The sequence below is a fragment of the Panthera leo genome, chromosome B4 (assembly GCF_018350215.1).
Source record: "Panthera leo isolate Ple1 chromosome B4, P.leo_Ple1_pat1.1, whole genome shotgun sequence".
NCBI lineage: Eukaryota > Metazoa > Chordata > Mammalia > Carnivora > Felidae > Panthera > Panthera leo.
The window spans coordinates 129,011,540-129,029,557 of record NC_056685.1 but is presented as its reverse complement, the minus strand read 5'-3'; the positions used below and the strand labels follow the sequence as shown (position 1 = coordinate 129,029,557).

General features: G+C 55.3%; 1 protein-coding gene and 1 long non-coding RNA gene across 6 annotated transcripts in view; one reads left to right on the top strand and one right to left on the bottom strand.

The window, feature by feature from the left end:
* The window catches only part of TOM1 (target of myb1 membrane trafficking protein), a 45,127-nt gene that overhangs the window by 21,749 nt on the left and 5,360 nt on the right, over nt 1-18,018 (bottom strand). For 2 of the 5 annotated variants that reach the window (XM_042947663.1, XM_042947664.1), the window contains exons 2-3: nt 4,125-4,209; nt 777-855 (exon numbers count right to left, since the gene is read on the bottom strand). In XM_042947663.1, coding sequence (XP_042803597.1) covers nt 777-855; nt 4,125-4,209 — 164 coding nt within the window. Of the gene's footprint in view, nt 1-776; nt 856-4,124; nt 4,210-4,379; nt 4,399-4,778; nt 4,844-8,912; nt 9,175-18,018 lie in introns of those variants that run through there. The other 3 variants (XM_042947667.1, XM_042947665.1, XM_042947666.1) reach the window with 3 other exon arrangements.
* LOC122225064 lies at nt 4,171-5,115 on the top strand. Its single transcript, XR_006205098.1, has 2 exons — nt 4,171-4,277; nt 4,834-5,115. It is a non-coding gene; the product is annotated as an uncharacterized LOC122225064 (long non-coding RNA).

Sequence of the window (18,018 nt, the reverse complement as noted above, 5' to 3'; positions counted from 1 at the left end):
CCTCAAGTGAGACCCTGGAACACGGAGAAGTGGGGACAGTGCCCCGACTCGGGGGCTGGTGTGCCCACTAGTGGCCCCTCACCGAGTGGCCTCAGTACCCACAGAAGCCTGTCCTGAAGCTGCTTCTGAGCCGAATACAGTCTGGAGGGAGGGTGGCTCTCCAAATGGAAACCACAGTGAACTTCCATAATCCCATGGTGACCCTGCAGCCCCAGGACCAGGCGCTGAACTTCCCTCCTCGTTTCTTGTTCTCCCTTCCTGGCTGGAAGTGCCCTGCTCTTTAGCCGGATTCACCTGACGTAAGTGCTGCTGGGGACGCCAGGACAGAGTGCTGTCTCCACTCGCAGCCAAACCCCTCCGGCAGCCAGGATGCCCCCTCTCGCCTGGCCCGTCCTTGGCCACCGGCATTTGTTTTATGCACACTTTCCAGGGCATCCAAGTGCCCAATTTGCCCGGCCAGGCTTTCTGCCCTGCTGAGCTCTGGGTTCGCCGAGCTTCTGTGTCACTTGGCAGGTCCTCTGGCACGAGCTCTCTGTGACTGGGTCTGGAGGGATGTGGGCCTCAGGGTGTCTGCTCCCCATGCCAGGAAGTTGGAGAGAACTTTGCCAAATGGCCACTCTGTGTCTGCCAGCACGGTAGACAGGACGGCACTTTGCCCACAGACCTTTCCTTCTCAACCCCTGGAAGAGGAGCCCCAGGGTGGCTGGGAGTCCTGCTAGGCCTGGGGGAGGTGTGGCTCTACCATGGAGGGACAGACGGATGGATGGGGCACTCACCGTGAGAGCCAGCATCACCTCGTGGAAGTTCTTATTCCCTACAATTCTTTTCTTCACTGCTCGGAAGGCATCTTTGGGACTGGGCACAAGAAGGACAAAAGGAAGGATGCGCTGAGGAATGGAACCTTCTTATTCAACACATGGGGCCACCTACCTAAGATCAGGAAGCCCTGGAAAACAGGGCTGGTTCCGTCTGTCCATCCGTCCGTCTGTCCATCCATCCGTCTGTCAATCCATCCATCCATCCATCCATCCATCCCATCCGTTCATCCCATCCATCCATCCCATCTCATCTGTCCATCCATCCATCCTATCCCATCCATCCATCCATCCATCCCATCTATTCATCCCATCCCATCTATCCATCCATCCATCCATCCATCCATCCATCCATCCTTCCATCCCATTCATCCCATCCCATCCCATCTATCCATCCATCCATCCATCCTTCCATCCCATTCATCCCATCCCATCCCATCCCATCCAAGCCAGCCACTCATCCATCTTTCCTGTGTCCTGTTTCCTGTTGAACACACAAGTTCTAATCACAACACAAACTGCCTACCCTGCCAAAGTCCTCAGTAGGGCATGAATACTTGGCAGAGATTCTCCAGATCCCTTGCACCAGAATCCTCTTGGGGGAGGTATGAGGGTTTGTTAAAAACGCAAAACCCAGGGCTCCCACCCTAGGTCCCTGAACCAAGCTCTCCCGGGATCTGTATACTCATCACACCCCCAAGGATTCCTGATACACACTGGGGTTTATAAACGAATAACGTGTGGGCAGAGTCCTGGGGCCTCATCCTGGCCACTTCCTCTCTCCACCCACACTTCCACTCAGGTCTTATTAAGTAGTCACACATGCTGGCACCATGCTGGGTGATGGGGACACACTGGTGAATGTGCGGGTCTGCTCTCAAGGACCACATGACCAGGGAGACCCACATCACTGTGGGAAAGAAGGGGGACCCGCAGTAAGAGTGAGTGGGTGTCAGGGGAGTCCTCTCTGGGGTGGCATCACGGCTGGGCATGAAGGATGAGATGGAACCAGCTGAGGGGAGGAGGGAAGTGGTTCAGGCAGAGGCGGGAGGGACTGGATGGAGGCCATGTGGGGAGGCGGAGGGAGAGGCTGAAGAGGCCCAGGCCATCCCGGTAGGGAGGGTGGGCATACCTTGTGCAGGGGGAGCCCTGAAGGCTCTGGTGGCAGCCTGCCCTCCCTGCCCCATCTGTCGCCCAGCCCACGCACGCCGGTGGCCTCACCCCTACGTCCTGCCCTTCAGCTCTGTGCAGGTGAAATCAATGTTGCCCCGACTGCTCTGGCCTAAAAGCCTTTGTGGCCCCCAACTTCCACGTCTAAAATCTGCCTCGCCCACGACTCCCAGTCCCCCATCTCCCTGGTGTGCACTGTCACACGACACCCACCCGGGGCTCCCAGGCTGAGAAGACGCCCCCCAAAGAGGGGCACCGTGTCCTCTCTTGACACTTGGCCTCCCAGAGCCCATACGCTACAGGAGCATGAGCAACATTTCCTAGGCTGGGAAGTAGCCTCTGGGGCCTGTACTGCTGTCTGCCAGACATCTGTCTGTTCAGTGATGAGCCCGTCAAGAGCGGGTCAGGAAAGTCAGGAACCCCGACACGGGTCCCCCCACACGAGCGAAGGCGGCAGGCAAGGTGGAGGAGCCATGGAGGCCTGTCAAGGCTGTGATGGACAAACAGGACACGTGGGGTGAAGGACCATGGTCCCTGACAGGGTGGGCCCCTGTCCCAGAAGGGTGGGAAACTTTTCAACCAATGCCCTGGGGCAGGCCGTCACCCTCGAAACGGACTTGTTTCCACGTTTCAGAGCAGCCCAGAGAGAGGGGACAGCACTGGGAATCAGAAATCCAGGCTTGTGTGCCATTGCTATGGGCCTGTTGCGCTCAGTACCCGGCTAGGAGCCCAGAGTGGACGGCAGGGAGGCCACAACCCACTGGGGGGTAGACCTAGACCAGAGATTCAAGGCCAAGGGTCACATCTGCTCTGCCCGCTGCTGGGTCCCTAAGGCCTCGTGCAGCGCCTGGAACACAGGAAGTGCTCAAGTCAACAGCATATGTGCTTGAACCCGAGTACGCCCGAACCCCAGTTCTGCCAACGCTTATAAGGGAGATGGGGACTTGCCTCTCCAGGGGGTTTGTGCAGCCCCAGGCCCTCTCAGGGGCTCCTTGAGCCTGTCCGCCCCCCATCTTTTATCTCGATGGCCCTGCCGTTGCGGTCTGCCCCCCGCTGGGGATGCTGGAAGGTGCCGGTAGCCACTGTGTGCTGCCCTCGGTGCTCCCTGCCTGCTGCCCGCTTCCAGCTGCCTGGGCTCACTTTCCCCACAAAGGGACCATTTGGCTGAGAAGGACCCCGCAGACCAGCTGGATTATCCCAGTGAGAAATGGAGAGTGAAATGAGGTCCCGCTCCAGCTGTTGATTCTGATTTCTCAGATCGTTCCGTACTTCCCGATGACTGTGGTCCCACCTCTTCCCACCCTTCCTGGATTCTCCTGAGGACAGTGACCCTGCTTTCCCTCTCTGCTCCCCTCGGGACTTTGGGCTTACCGCTGGAAGAATCTAAAAGAGATATCTGCCTCTGATAACAAAGACCTAGGGGGGTACAGTGACTTGCCCAAGGTCACACAGCTGGTCAGAGAGTGCTAGTCAGAGACCAAGAGCCCAGACCACGGTGCCTCCTCCACAGCATGTGTCCTGGGGTGACCTGTGTACCGGAAATGCTTGGCAAAGGCTAATGCCGATGGGCTCTCAGTTCTGCTTCACTGTCACTGCCTTCTCCATGTCCCCTGACCCCCTCAGGCCCCCTCCCCTGCTGGTTCCAAATCTTAAGGAAATGAAAGTCTGTTCTCGCTCACAGAGAAAGCTGGGAGTCTCCCTGCCCCTTCCAGCCCATGTGGTGCAGAACAGTGCTTGGGGCCATGTCCCAGTGCTGGGAGCCACCAGCTGGCCGCGTCCCACGAGGATGTGGCCCAGGTGATGTCCTAAGAGGTCCAGTTGGCCAGGCTGTGACCTGAGAGAGGCCGTGTGGGCTGGTGGCCCCCTAAGGGCATCTCTGGGTCCCCTGTCCATCTCATGACAGCATTGGATGGAATCTTTGTTCCAAAATGTCTAAGATGCCACACTCCTGCCTGGGGTGGGACTCAGAGGACCTCTGCAGCCCTCCTGGCACCGAGGACCACAGGAGGGTCTCCCCTTGCACTCCAGGAGGGGTGGGAATGGGGAGGGGCTCTGTGGCAAGAGGCAGGGTGCACTGCGGCTGGCTGGCCAACCTGTCCCTCACCCCCCCCCCCCCGCCGCCTCGCCTGCGGGCCTCACCCTTCCTCAGTCTCATTGATGATGTCACAGATCTCCATGTTGAGGGCCCAGTCCTCGCTCTGCAGGGAGCCATCTGTAGCCTTCTCTGCGGAGGAGAAACCACAAGTTACACGGTGGGGGGGGTCCTGGACAGGCAGACTCAGCCGCGTGCAGGTGTGTGGTGTGGGACGCGCGGGAAGGGCCAGAGAGGAGGAGGACGATGGGTACTTTTTGGGGCCTCAGGAAGGACCAAGTGGCGTGCAAACTGTTACCTACCTTGTTCCGTTTTGTCATTTAATTGTTTTGGTTTTTGGCTGCATTTTATATTCTTTTTCTTTTTTTTTTGTTTAAGTTTTATTTATTTATTTTGAGAGTGAGTCATGGGGGGGAGGCAGAGAGAGAAAGAGAAACAGAGAGAGAGAGAGAGAGAGAGAGAGAAAGAGAGAGAATCCCAAGCAGGCTCTGCGCTGTCAGTGCAGAGCCCAATGCGGGGCTTGAGCCCACAAACCATGAGATCATGACCTGAGCCGAAACCAAGAGTTGGCTGCTTAACCGATTGAGCCGCTCAGGCGCCCTGTATTATTTTTTCGTTTTAAAAATGTGTTAAAATACACATAACATTTGCCATCTTAACCGTTTTTAAGCGTATAGTTCAGCAGCATCAAATACACTCACGATGTGGTACAGCCGGCCCCACCACCCTTTCTAACTCCCCATTCCCCCCCTCCAGCAGCCCCTGGCCGCCACTGCACTGTCCTTACGATTCCGATGACCTAACACGTCACTGAAGTGGTATCATACAGTATTGTCCTTTTGTGATGTCACCTAATTCTTACAGCGGCCACGTGAGGCCAGGAGCATCACCGTCCTATGATCACCGAGGAGGCCTCGCGGCTCAGTCTACCAAAAGGATGAGTGGGGACAGCAATCCGGCGGGCTGGTTTCTGACATGAAACTACGGAGGCAGTGTTTTATTTTCGCAAATAAAATGCTCCTTCTTGACTTTCTATTATCTTTTGAGTTGGTATCTTTTGACCATTCACGTGGTTCAAAACGTCAAAGGTTCCCAAGCGGCACACAACACAGTAAATCTACCTGCCTCCCCGGCCCCAGCCCGACTTCCCAGTGGCCCTACTGGGAACCAGTTTCCTCTCAAACCTCCCAGAGAATTTTCTTTTTTAAGGCTTACTTATTTTGAGAGAGAGAGAGAGGGAGCCGGGGCGGGGGCGGGGGGCGGCACAGAGAGGCAGACAAACAGAATCCCAAGCAGGCTCCATGCTGTTGGCACAGAGCCCGACGCGGGGCTCGAACCCACGGACCATGAGATCGTGACCCGAGCGGAAGTCAGATGCTTAACCGACTGAGCCACCGGGGTGTGCCTCCCAGAGACATTCTTAACCTATGAAGCAAAGGACCCAGGGTAGTTTAAATCTCGACTCCCATTACCAAAAGGCGGCCTGGCCTTCTCCTCTGAGCCGGTTTCTGTCTGAAGGCTGGGAGGATGCCAGCCACCCCACAGAGCTGCCCAAAGGAGTAGTGATAACTCAAACAGGGCATCTGTACGGTTCTTGCCACAGAACAGGTGCTCAGTAAGTGGCAGCAGTTCTGTTATTTTTTATTTTTATTTTTTTAAGGTTTATTTTATTTTTAGAGAGAGAGAGAGAGAGAGAGAGAGAGAGAAGAGAGGGACAGAGAATCTTTTTTTTTAAATTTTCTTAAAAAATGTATGTTTTTTTAGTATAATTTCTTAAAACGTTTATTTTTGAGAGAGACAGAGAGAGAGAGAGAGAGAGAGAGAGAGAGAGAGATGGAGAGTGAGTGGGGGAGGGGCAGAGAGAGAGGGAGACACAGAATCTGAAGCAGGTTCCAGGCTCTGAGCTGTCAGCACAGAGCCTGATGCGGGGCTCGAACCCACGAACCGCCAGGTCATGACCCGACCTGAAGTTGGATGCTTAACCGACTGAGCCACTCCAGGCACCCCTAATTTTCTTTCTTTCTTTTTTTTAATGTTTATTTTTTAGAGACAGAGAGAGAGTGAGCGAGCAGGGGAGGGGCAGAGAGAGAGGGGGACAGAGGATCCGAAGCTGGCTCTGTGCTGACAGCAGACAGGCGGATGTGGGGCTCGAACTCACGAACTGTGAGACCATGCCCTGAGCTGAAGTCAGATGCTTAACCAACTGAGCCACCCAAATGCCCTGAGAGAGAGAGAGAGAGAGAGAGAGAATGAATCATAAGTAGGCTCCATGCTTGATCCCACGACCCTGGGATCATGACCAAAGCTGAAATCAAGAGCTCAACCAACTAAGCCACCCAGGTACCCCCGGTTCTTTTATTTTTAAATTGAGGTGAAGATCGCATAACATAAAATCAGCCGCTTTAAAGTGTACAGTCCAGGGGCATTTCCTGTCTCCACAATGCTGTGCAACCATCACTTCTACCTAGCTGAGGTTGTGCGGATTCCGAGGGCTTACCAGAGCCAAGGTCACTCCCCTCTGTACCCTTCTAGGATCCATCCTTGCAGCCCAGGTCTTAAATAAGCTCCACCACAGTGCACAGAGACAGTCTGGTCCCCTGCTTTTTCGGGCCAGTGTTTGATCACACAAATCACCCTGTTTTGGCAAGTGTCGTACCCTAGGTAGGGCTGTGGGACAGGACAGGACCGGTTGATGTTTTAAGGTTAGGGAGTAAGACCCTTGGTGTTCTGACACTGGGCACTATCCCACGTCCCCCTCTGTCATAGCCCTTTCCTCTGGCTCCAGGCCTGGCCCCTGCCGGCACTGGGAACCTGAGAGCACAGGGTCATAGGGCACCTGTCACACCAACAGCACCCAACGGACCGGGTGCGTGCAGCTCGTGATCCCAGCGACTGTTCCGCAGTCCTGAACAGCAGGCTCACTCTCTCTGTTCACACAGAGCTGAGGCCCAGAGGGGCCAAGTGACCCTTCACAGGCTGCACAGTCATGTGCCAGGCACCGGGGATGGACACAACGGTGGACCAGACAGATGTGGCCCCCGCCCCCTGGTGCCCAAAGGGGCTGAGGTGCACTCTGAGCCCCGGCCCTGTGACCGGGCAGGGCCCTCTTCTGGCCAGGCAGGCGGGCCCACCCTGCAGGACAATGCCTGGGCTGGGCTGGCAGTCAGCTCCCTATAACTGTGGCTTTCATGACGTTGGTTTCGAAATTGGCCTGACCTCAGTTCCATCCCGGGTCCCGCCTTGGGTCCTGTGGCCAGATGGACGCTGGGGTAGCTGCTCGGGACACAAGCCAGGCAGCAGGGGCATCAGGGTAGGGATAGGGCAGTGGGACGGGGTGTTTTTCTCCCCGGGCTATGGCTGTGGGGACGGGACTGGGGGCGTGAGGACGGCTTCCTTTCAAAGTGTTGAAGGGTGGGCTCATTCGTCCCACAATGAAGTCCCGAGTGTGGCTTCTTTGCGGCACACTCCCCGCCCTCGGGGACTCATACGCTTGCTCTCTCCCCGCCCTCGGGGGCTCATACGCTTGCTAAAGAGAGCTGAGCGGAGGAAGCCAGGCTCTATTCTGGAGGGTTCGGGGGGGGGGGGGGGGGGGGGGGGGGGGGGGCAGTGGCTAAACACACTAGTGTGCTACTCCTCCAGAAACCGCACCTCAGCGGTCCCCAGCCACACGGGCCAGAGGACGAGTCATCTCTGACTCTGGTCACAGTGTTCTGCCAACTCCAGCTCCGGATTCTCTGTCCTACCTGAGCCCCTGTCACCTTGCCCTCTGCCTCTGCCTGACAGGCCACTGCCCCGGCCCCTCCTGCCTGGCTCCTGGCCCCCCAACCCGTCCCCCACCCCTCCCCCACCCCATGCCCTTCCTGCCTCAGAGTGAGCTTTCTGAAACCTGGAAGGGACCATGCCCATCCTGTGCCCCAAAGATTCCAAGGCTCCCCAGCCCTCAACCTGGCCCGCGTGCCCTTCCTCGGCAACAACCCTCTCCAGTTACAGCCCCTGACACACCAAGTGCCGTTAGCTGTTTACACAAAGCAGGCAGCTGAATCCTCCCAAGCCTGTGACGTGTGTGTCACTGCCCTCATCTAACTGATGAGGACACTGAGGTGCCGGGAGGTCACACAGTGGTCACCAGGGGCCGGGGAGCTCAGCCTTCCCGGAAGCACCCCCCTGCCCCCTCCTCCCCATCCCTCGCTCCACCAGCAGGCCTGCCAGGGCTTCCTCAACTAGGCCCCCCGGGGGACGCCTGAACATGAGGGGCGCCTCTCTTCTGGGGGAGGGGCAGCGCGGTTTTAGAAGGGATCAAGGTCATCTTGGACAGGCAAGTGGCCGTTAAGGGGCGGCGGGGCACTCAGAAGCCGGAGGAGGTGCCAGGCCAGGGAATCGGGGGGTGCGGGAGCCGGAGCACGGGTCTGAGGCCCCCCCCAAGCACAGCTCTCCAGTCCCAATGCCAGCAGCAGGCAGAGCCAGGCAGACGCTGGAGTCTTCTGGGGGGCTGGGGTTTCAGTCAGCCTCAACAGGGGGAGGAAGAGGAGGGAGGGGAGGAGGTGCGAGGTCCACCCGGGCAAACTCAGTAGGAGACAGGTGTGTCCAGAGCAGGATGGGCCCAGCCTGGGGCCTCGCGGCCACCTCCCCGCAAGCCGGGGAGCAGATGGCCCGACCGGGGGGGTTTTCACACGTCCTCAGTGAGACTTTCCGGGGCGGTAGGCGTACTCCATCAAGGGCAGAAATGGAAACCCACAGGAACCTGGGGATATTTGTTTTGTTTTTGCTTTTTGACCACAGAAGTGGCTCAGCTTGCTATTTCAGGAAGGGGGAGTACGAACACTGACAGTGGTTACCGGTTCCAGGAGAATGCTCGCCGGCCTCTGGGCTGTGGGTGGCAGTCGTCAAAGGTCCCGGGAGCTGTTCTGCTCTTGTCCCAGCTCCCGAGGACGCCAGGCCCTGCCAGCCTCCCCGTCTGCCGTCGGGGGCCGGCAGTCCCGTGGCCGTGGACCGCTGGGCCCGTGTGCGCCTGTCCCCTCTCCCCGCGTCATGCCTGGTGCAGACGCCACCTTCCGGGAAGGTTCCGGAGAGTCTGCCTGGCGGGATGGCAGGCAGAGTCAGGCTGGGCAGTGGCACAGGCCTTGGAGTGCGACGAGTCTAGCTTTGTGTCCTAACTTGGGGACGGCAGGCCCTCTCCAGTCTGCTTTCTCCTCTGGGAAACCAAGATAAGGCTGCCTGCCTCACACTGAGACTTTGTAGCCAGACAATGCGCGCACGACATCACGTAAGAGCAGTAATGAGTCACGGCTAAGTACCATGACTGTGACCTGGGCTGAGAGCGGGCAAGAGCGGCCACCGAAGACACGCCAGCTCCCTGCCCCTGCTCCCTGCCTGCTCTTTCTTGGGGGGACCCCAAACAGCTGGAAGACAGTCGCCTTCTTGGCTCCTTCCACTGCTTTTGGAGAAGTCCGCGTCTGCGGGTGCTCAGTGGAATCATGGCCAGGACCACCTGCTGCCAAAGTCAGCCCTGGGGGTGGGGGAGCAGCCTAGAGCCTTCTCCTCACCACCCTGCACATTCCAACGGCTGGCCACTACATCTGGAAATTCCCACTACTCAACACATCTCCCAGTTGCCCCGGGCTCCATTATCAGCTCTCATTCAGGCCCTGTCACCTCTCCGAGGCCTAGACCATCACCTCCACCCTCTTCTCTTCAAACACAAATCCAACCAGTACCTTCTTCGGTCTGAAAATTATCCAGGATTCCCCCCGCCCCCCCGCACTTCCAACCCCCCTCAGTTGCCTGAGGGTCAAAATCCTGAAGTCTTCAGGGGCCGAGAGGGACATTTGGGACTGACCTCAGCCAAGACTGGCTGTGTTCTGCTCCTGCTGGGGCCTTGTTCTTGCATGCCCCTGGGCTTCTGCCTGGCATGCCTTTCTACCATTCGGTCACACATCTGGGTCACAGAGGACGATGACAACCATCACCACCAGCATGCTCACTGGACGCTCAGTAAGCACCAATCATGGGACTCGGGCCTTCACACGAACCTCTCACCATAATCCTTAAAACAGAGGATGAATAAACTGAGGAGCACAGAGAGGTCAGTGTCTTGCCCATGGTCACACAGCTTCCACATTGCAGAGCAGAGGTTCAGACTCAGAGAGGTCTGGTTACTGCATCCTTACTCTTAAAATTTTTTTTTTACACTTACTTATTTTTGAGAGACAGAGAGAGAGAAAGAGAGAGAGAGGGTGAGAACTAGCACAAGTGGGGGAGGGGCAGAGATAGCTGGAGACACAGAATCCGAAGCAGGCTCCAGGCTCCGAGCTGTATAGCACAGAGCCTGATGCGGGGCTCGAACCCACAGACTGTGAGATCATGACCTGAGCCGAAGTCGGATGCTCAACCGACTGAGCCACCCAGGCGCCCCTACCACATCCATACTCTTAACCACGACCTTATGTGCCTCTTGAACGTACTCATTGCTTGTTGCCATCCGGGTGCTGGGAGAGATTCTGGTGAGCAAAACCAACCAGGTCCTGCCCACAGCAAGTTGACGGTCCAGTGGGAGGCCACAATGGCCCTCACAAAGGTGAGAGTGGCATGACAGAAAAGACTGGGCACTGAGATAGGACACGGTGTGAGATCCGGATGTGCCGGCACAGAGGAGGAAACGGAACAGCTGATCCCTGCTCGTCTTTTAAGGCCCTACCCTGGTGACAGCTTCTCAGTGTATTTGCCAACTGAGGGGACTGTGTCACTGTGACCTGTATGGTCATCCTGCGCTGTGACAGTAACATCATGAAGAACAGTGACAAAATGACTGGCATTCACTGAGCCTGTGTAACCTGCTCAGTGTACCTCCTCTCGGGTCACCTCCCCACGGTCCCTACCATGCATGGGGGCAGCTGAGGTCCAACGCCCGGAAGTGGGGGAGCAGGGACACAGAGCTGGGCCTCTTTGGGGTCTAAACCCACTGTGTATCTCACGCTGCTTGGCTATTCAAGGACGTCTCTACCCAACTAGGGTGGACCCAGAGCTCTTGGGGACCTATCTCTATCTCTATCTCTCTCTCTCTCTCTCTCTCTCTCTCTCTCTCTCTCTCTCGCCGGGGTCTACCCTCCGGTGGGACAGAGAGGAGAGGCTTGTTGAGTGTTTGTCCAAGGCCAACAGCCCCGAGACTGCCTCGCCGCTCCGGTTCAAGGCTGAGTCCCCGCCCTACCTGCCCCGATATCGCACACTGTGTTTCTCTGTGAGCTTCCCTCCCCCTTCCCACTTTGAACCCCTCTGATATTGGGGTGGCTCTTACAAATAATGACCTGCCAGCGCTCGGCTGGCATTTTTTTCTTTTCGCACACCCCACAGTGTCTTCGATTCAACAAAGTGTGGCTTGTGAGCAGTGAGGATGGTCTTCAAGGCCGGTGACGACCCGCAGACCTGGTTCTGTCTCAGGCCATGGTCCAGGCCCAGGGGAGAAGGATCCAATGCAAGTCGGCGGACCGTGAGAAAGACAACAATGACACGGCCTGTCAGCTCCGAGTGGCCCCCACAGGCCTTCTTCTGAGGCCCTCACCCCAGCAAGGGCGTGCACAGCCACGTTCCTTTTAGATCACATTTACAGAACGCCAGCTCTCCGGCAAAAACACCACCCACTCACGTCACTCAAAGGAACCAGAGATCCTTTTGGGGACTTCCTTTCAGTGTTTACTGTCACTCCATTTGTATACTTTTTTTTCAAGTGTATAATGGTACTGGGGTTGCAGCTTGTTTGTTTAAGTAAGAATCCTATTCCTTACCTGTTAGAGATGTACTGAAATATTCATGAGAGAGGTGATACGATGTTTGAAATTTGCTGTAGGTAATACCCGCCCTCTGTCCGCCTCCTCGCTCCCTCCCTACTGGCCCTCTGCCTCCACCCCCTGCCTAGTGCCCGTTATCCTCCCCCACAATTGCTTTCTGTGCACCTGCTTCCCACCATCTCCCTCGCGTCCACCTCTCTGCCCTCCACGACATTCTCTGAGTGGCTATTATCTGTCTAGCCCTGCGGCAGGTGCTCAAGAGGCAAAGGCAAAGGACAGAATCCCTGCCCTTCAGGAGGTCCTAAAGTGGTCAGGGATGACAGGTGGACAAACATTTTCAGAGCAGGGTGGCATGGCTGAGGCCAGTTCAGGGTGCTGTGAGAGCCAGGAGACGGGGCGGGGGCAGTGAGCACCCGCAGAGGGAACAGGGAAGGTGTCAGCGAGGAGGTGCCGTCTGAGCGGAGCACAGAGCACAAGGCGCTGGGCTGGGCAGGTGGAAAGGGAGGTTCTTGGGAGAGGAACGGCATTGGCCTTGCCGAATGACCTCATCAATGATGAGTCATCGAGGATGTCGGGAAGAAGACAGAAGAGGGGATGGAGGGTGACTCTCAGGCACCGGGGAGAAGTGACCCGAGGGAGGGAGAAAGTCCCAGGGGCAGTGAGGCAACTGGAGGGGGGAGGCGAGGCTGCTGAGGCAGAGGGAGCTCTGCCATCCTCAAAGCTGGCACCGGCCTGCACCAGGACCCACCCAGCAGCCATTCCTCCCTTCCCTGCCCAGAGCGGCCACCCCGCTCCCCTCTGCAGCACCTGCTCCAGAAGTGGGCAAGTGGCCTTGTTTTGGTTTCCGGGAGAAGAGGGGTGTCTGCTGGGCAGTGGCGGGGGGAGACATCCTTTCTGGGACACAGAGGCACGGCTCAGGGAGGAGAAAGCCCTTCCTCCCTCTTCTTCCTTCCTTTCTCTCTCCTGGGAATGGGGTACCTGCAGCTTGGGCCCAGGAGGTGACAAGCTCAGGACAAAAAGCCTGGGTGTTTAAAGACATTTGTTGGGTCGTCTGGGTGGCTCCATTGCTTAAGTGTTTGAGCTTTGGCTCGGGTCACGATCTCGCGGTTCAGGGGTTCGAGCCCCGTGTCGGGCTCTGTGCTGACGGAGCCTGGAGCCCGCTTCCGATTCTGTGTCTCCCTCTCTCTGCCCCTCCCCTGCTCGCACTGTCTCTCTCCGTCTCTCAGAAATAGAATAAACATTAAAGAAAAAAACTGTTGATCAAACCAACCCCGCAACTTCAGATCAAACAAGGCTGTGGGACTGGAACTCCCAGGCTTCCCGGGGCTTGGTGGGCAGGGCTCAGGGTGGAGACGGCCCTGGCCTTCTGCCTGTGCCCCGGCGGGGCCTGCTTGTACTCCTGCCCTCCTGCCCACCCTAAATCTTGCTCCTACGCCCAGATCAAAGTCAGGTCACCACGCGGAGCCTGCCCTGAGCCCCTGGAGGACCTGCTCCTTCCCTCACTGGGCCAGCAGCATTTCACACAGGCCACAGCTACAAGTTCTGCTCAGCAGGGCTGTTAAAATAACTCTACGGAATTGAGTTCTTTGTTTCTGTCTGCCTCTCCCATTAGGCTGTGAGCGGCTGTCTGTCTCTCCCATTAGGTCGTGAGCTCCTGGGTGGAGATTACACAGCTCAGGAATTCGTACATCAGACGGGACCTGGCCCCCCGATAAACCTGCGGTGCGTGTTTGCTGAGTAACTAACTGAATGAAGGATGAGGTCATACCTACCAGGACAATAAACTTCTGTAACACTTAAATTAAAAAAAAAATTTTTTTTTAAATCTTTTTTTTTTTTTTTAAATGTTTCTTTATTTTTGAGAGAGAGAGAGACACAGACAGAGTGTGAGCAGGGGAGGGGCAGAGAAAGAGGGAGACACAGATTCCCAAGCAGGCTCCAGGCCCTGAGCTGTCAGCACAGAGCCCGACGCGGGGCTTGAACGCACGAACTGTGAGATCATGACCTGAGCCGAAGTCAGATGCTTAACTGACTGAGCCACCCAGGCGCCCCTCCGCAAAATTTTTTTAATGTTTATTTATTTTTGAGAGAGAGAGACAGAGAGAGACAGAGAGAGGCAGAGGGTGAGTGGGGGAGGGGCAGAGGAAGGGAGGGGGTTATATAGAATCTGAAGCAGGCTCCAGGCTCTGAGCTGTCAGCCCAGAGCCCAAGGCGGGTCTCGAAACCCACTAACTGGGAGATCATGACCTGAGCTGAAGTCAGACGCTTAACCGACTGAGCCACCCAGGGGCCCCTGTAATACTTGAAATGAAATACTCCCATCCTTTGTCCTCTATTGATCCCTTGGTAGCTGTTGTGCAGGTAATCTTCCTCCCACTTGGCAGTCCTTTGAATATTTTTAGAAAGTACCATGTCCCCCCTTAATCTGTCCTCCACACTAACCCTCAATTCCTGTGGCTGCTCTGGACGTGATCTCTAGAGCCTCTGCCATTCTGATTGATCCTCTTGGGGCGCAGGCCAGCTGGGCACTCCTTCTGGAAAGGCAGCGTGGGAACTCACCCACCTGGCCGCGCCGGAGCCTGTATGTGTGTTAATGCGCTCTGCGATGACATCAGTAGACACTTATTAACTCCACCTCGTGGAGCCAACTGCTGCAGAATTTGTCCTTGTCAAAGGCGCTCACTCTCCACTGGCCACAGAACTTAGCTCTTCTGGTCTCCCCTGCCACTAGAAGTGGCCACGTGACCCAGTTCTGGCCGGAGACACAGGTTGAATGTCGGGCGGCTCTGGAAGCTTCTCCCGCCCCCCCCTCCCTGCCCCCCGTCCCCCACCAAGAGAGGCAGGGCAGTGGTGGCACCTCCACCTGCACTTCCTGCCACGTGGGGACACGCACAAGGATGAAACAATACGCTAACGATGCGGGTGGGAAACTGTAGGAAGAACCATTACAAACAAAATCATTCCAGATGCATCTGGATATTTTTCACTCGAGAGGAAACCCAGCACACTCCTTTCAGTTCTAAGGGGGAGCAGTGAGGTGAAGAAGTTAGGAGCGTGGGATCTGGACACAGACAAATCCCACATCAAGTCCTGACTCGAGCACTCATTAGCTGTGTGACCCTGGATGAATTGGTTAAAAAAAATTTTTTTTATTTTTTCCGGGAGCCTGGATGGCTCAGTCGGTCAAGTATCTGATTTCAGCTCAGGTCATGATCTCACGGTTCGTGAGTTCAAGCCCCGCATCAGGCTCTGTGTTGACCTCACGAAGCCTGCTTGGGATTCTCTCTCTCCCACCCCCTCTCTGCCCCTCCCCCACTCGCGTGCACGCTCCAGCTCTCTCTCTCTCTCAAAATAAATAAATAAAAATCCTCCTTCCTTCTTTCCTATGTATGTATGTATGTATGTAATGTGAGGCTTGAACTCACAACCCCAAGATCAAGAGTTGCATGCTCCACCGACCGAGCCAGGCAGGTGCCCCCATCCTGAATGAATTTTCTTTAAACTCTCTGTGCCTTAGTTTCTCCCCTGCAGAATGGGGATAAAGAGGACATTCAGCTTCCAGGGCTGTGTGAGGAGCAAATGAGAGAATGCATTTCCATTGCTTTTATCTTACTTAGCACACAGCAATCACAAAAACGAACGTTTTCCACTACAAAAATATCAACCCCCAAATTAAATGTTTGAAAATTTCAAGCAGTCCACAAAATAGATTTTTAAATCCCATACACGCAGAAGCCATTTTCTCCCCCAGCCAGCAAACTGTCTTGAGGCCTGTGTTCCAGATGAGCAAGTCTCTGAGGACCCAGCGTGGAAAGTTCCACCAGTTTCCTAAGTTGCTGAGCCATCCTTACTCAAAACTCTGGCTGCCTCTCCCCCGCCATTCTGTAACCACAGGCCATAGAGGAACTCAAAAATACCTTACGGTGGGGGCATGGCTCTTGCAACCCACAATTTTAAAGTTGATATAACCAATTATAGTACCTAACTGAAGAAAATTTCAGCTACATGAAGGAGGGTTTGGTAAAACTGTCCGGGTAAGAGGGAGCAGGGCTGTGAAAGCAGAGAGGTGACGCGGCTGGCCAAAGTGCCTGTGACATGCTCTTCCTTCCCCCTTGTGAGTACAGAAGATGCTGCTGATCCCGCCCTCCCCCCTCCCTCAGTCCCTCTCCTTCTCTCACCTCTCTCTCTATCTGTTGAGAGAAATTTATTTTATTGGATTGGCTCATGTGAATGTGGGCAGGCCAGCAGGCAGGAGACCTAGGGAACAGATGCGGCTCGAGTCCAGAGTCTGTCTGCTGGCGAATTCCCTCGTCCGAGAGGCCAGTCTTCTATTGAAACCATAACTTAATTAGACGAGGCCCACCCACACTATGGAGAGTAACCTGCTTTACTCAAAGTCTACCCATCTCATTTAAAAAATACCTTCACAGAAACATCTAGAATAATTTTTTTTAGTAATGTTTTTTAAAGGTTTACTTATTTTTGAGACACAGAGAGAGAGAGAGAGAAAGAGAGAGAGAGAGAGCACATGCCGGGGAGGGGCAGAGAGAGAGGGGGACAGAGGATCCAAAGCAGGCTCCACACTGTCAGCACAGAGCCTGATGCGGGGCTCAAACTCACGAACCGCAAGATCATGAGCTGAGCTGAAGTCAGATGCTCAACTGACTGAGCCACCCAGGAGCCCCTAAAATACTGTTTGACCAAATATCTGGACACCATGGCCCAGTCAAGTTGATACATAAAGTTAACCATCCGGGGTTTTTACTGCCTCAATGCAAACAAGTTCCAGTCGAACAGGGGACACCTCTGTCTGTTCTTAAATGCTGCTGGGCTCAGCCTCACACAGTCTGGTGGGTTCTGTTCTCTCCTCCTCTCCCTCTCACCCCGGGCTCTCCCCTTCCCTCCTCTACCTTCCCCATCAGGAACAAAGCCCAGTTCTCTATGAATCTTACACGGCAGTTTGGTTCTCCACAGCACTTTTCAGTGGCCTTTGCCGTGTTCACGGAGGCAGGCATCCCCCCAGAGGCTCCGTCACTCGCCCGGGGGACACAGGAAGTGCCGGGAAGGGGCAGAGCTGGCACATGAACCCAGATCTTCTGATGCAAGATCCAAGCTCTGACCCCATACTGCTGTCATTGGAGCACGGACAAACTTAAAGGTGGGTTCACGGACAAACTTAAAGACATTTTTAGAGATGCACATTAACTTCAACGAAGGAGAGAAAAACAAACATGGATTACTTCATGAGTTCATGAATGTAATCACACAGGATGAGGTCATACTAAAAATGGCGAGCCAATAAAAAGAAAATACTATGAAAGTAAAAGGAGAGGTGGCACAGGGCGGATAGAAATCACGAAGGTGGCACATGAAGGACAGAAGTCTGCAGAATGCCAGCCTTGACAGAGACCTTCTTGGTGAGGAGGTAAAGAGTTAACTTGTCCCGATTCTCTGTTTCTCTATGGGGTGACAGCCCCAAGCTAATTAGAAGACACTGAGGGTTTTGTGTGTGTGTGTGTGTGTGTGTGTGTCTTTTTTTTTTCTTCTAAAACCAGAAGAGCGGAAATCCGGCACTTTACTCTTATTTCTTTGAGCTCAGTGAGGGAACAAAACCTATTCACCGCTTCTATCTGTAGGGTCAGGCAAAGGCTTTAGTTCCCAAGGAAGAATCGGATCTACCCCACAGCCTGCAACCTGACCTATGAATGTGGCTGCCACCAGCCAGTGACTGCTCATTGCCCGGTGACATCAAGACCAACACAGAGGCTGCACTGGAGTCAGAGCTCCTGAGCTCTGTCACTCACTTAGACTATGCCCCAGCGACAATGATGACACCGGTAAAAAACCACCGAGGCTGACAGCTCTGGACGCTTCCTCTCTGGCAGGCACTGGGCTGAGGGCTTCCCAAAACAGCAACCCCAACTGATACACGTGCTATTACTGTTCTTATCTGACAGATGTGAAACTGAACAACAGAGAGGTTATGTAACTTGCCCCAGGTAACAAAGCCAGCAGAGGCTGAACCAGGACTCAGACCATCTGGTGGGATTCGAGAGCTCAACCTGGATGCCTTATGGCATGTGCCACAGCCATTTGGCACAAGGTCCTTTCTAGACATCATTCCCTGTTACCCTTAAGACAGAGACTTGGGCCCCAAGCT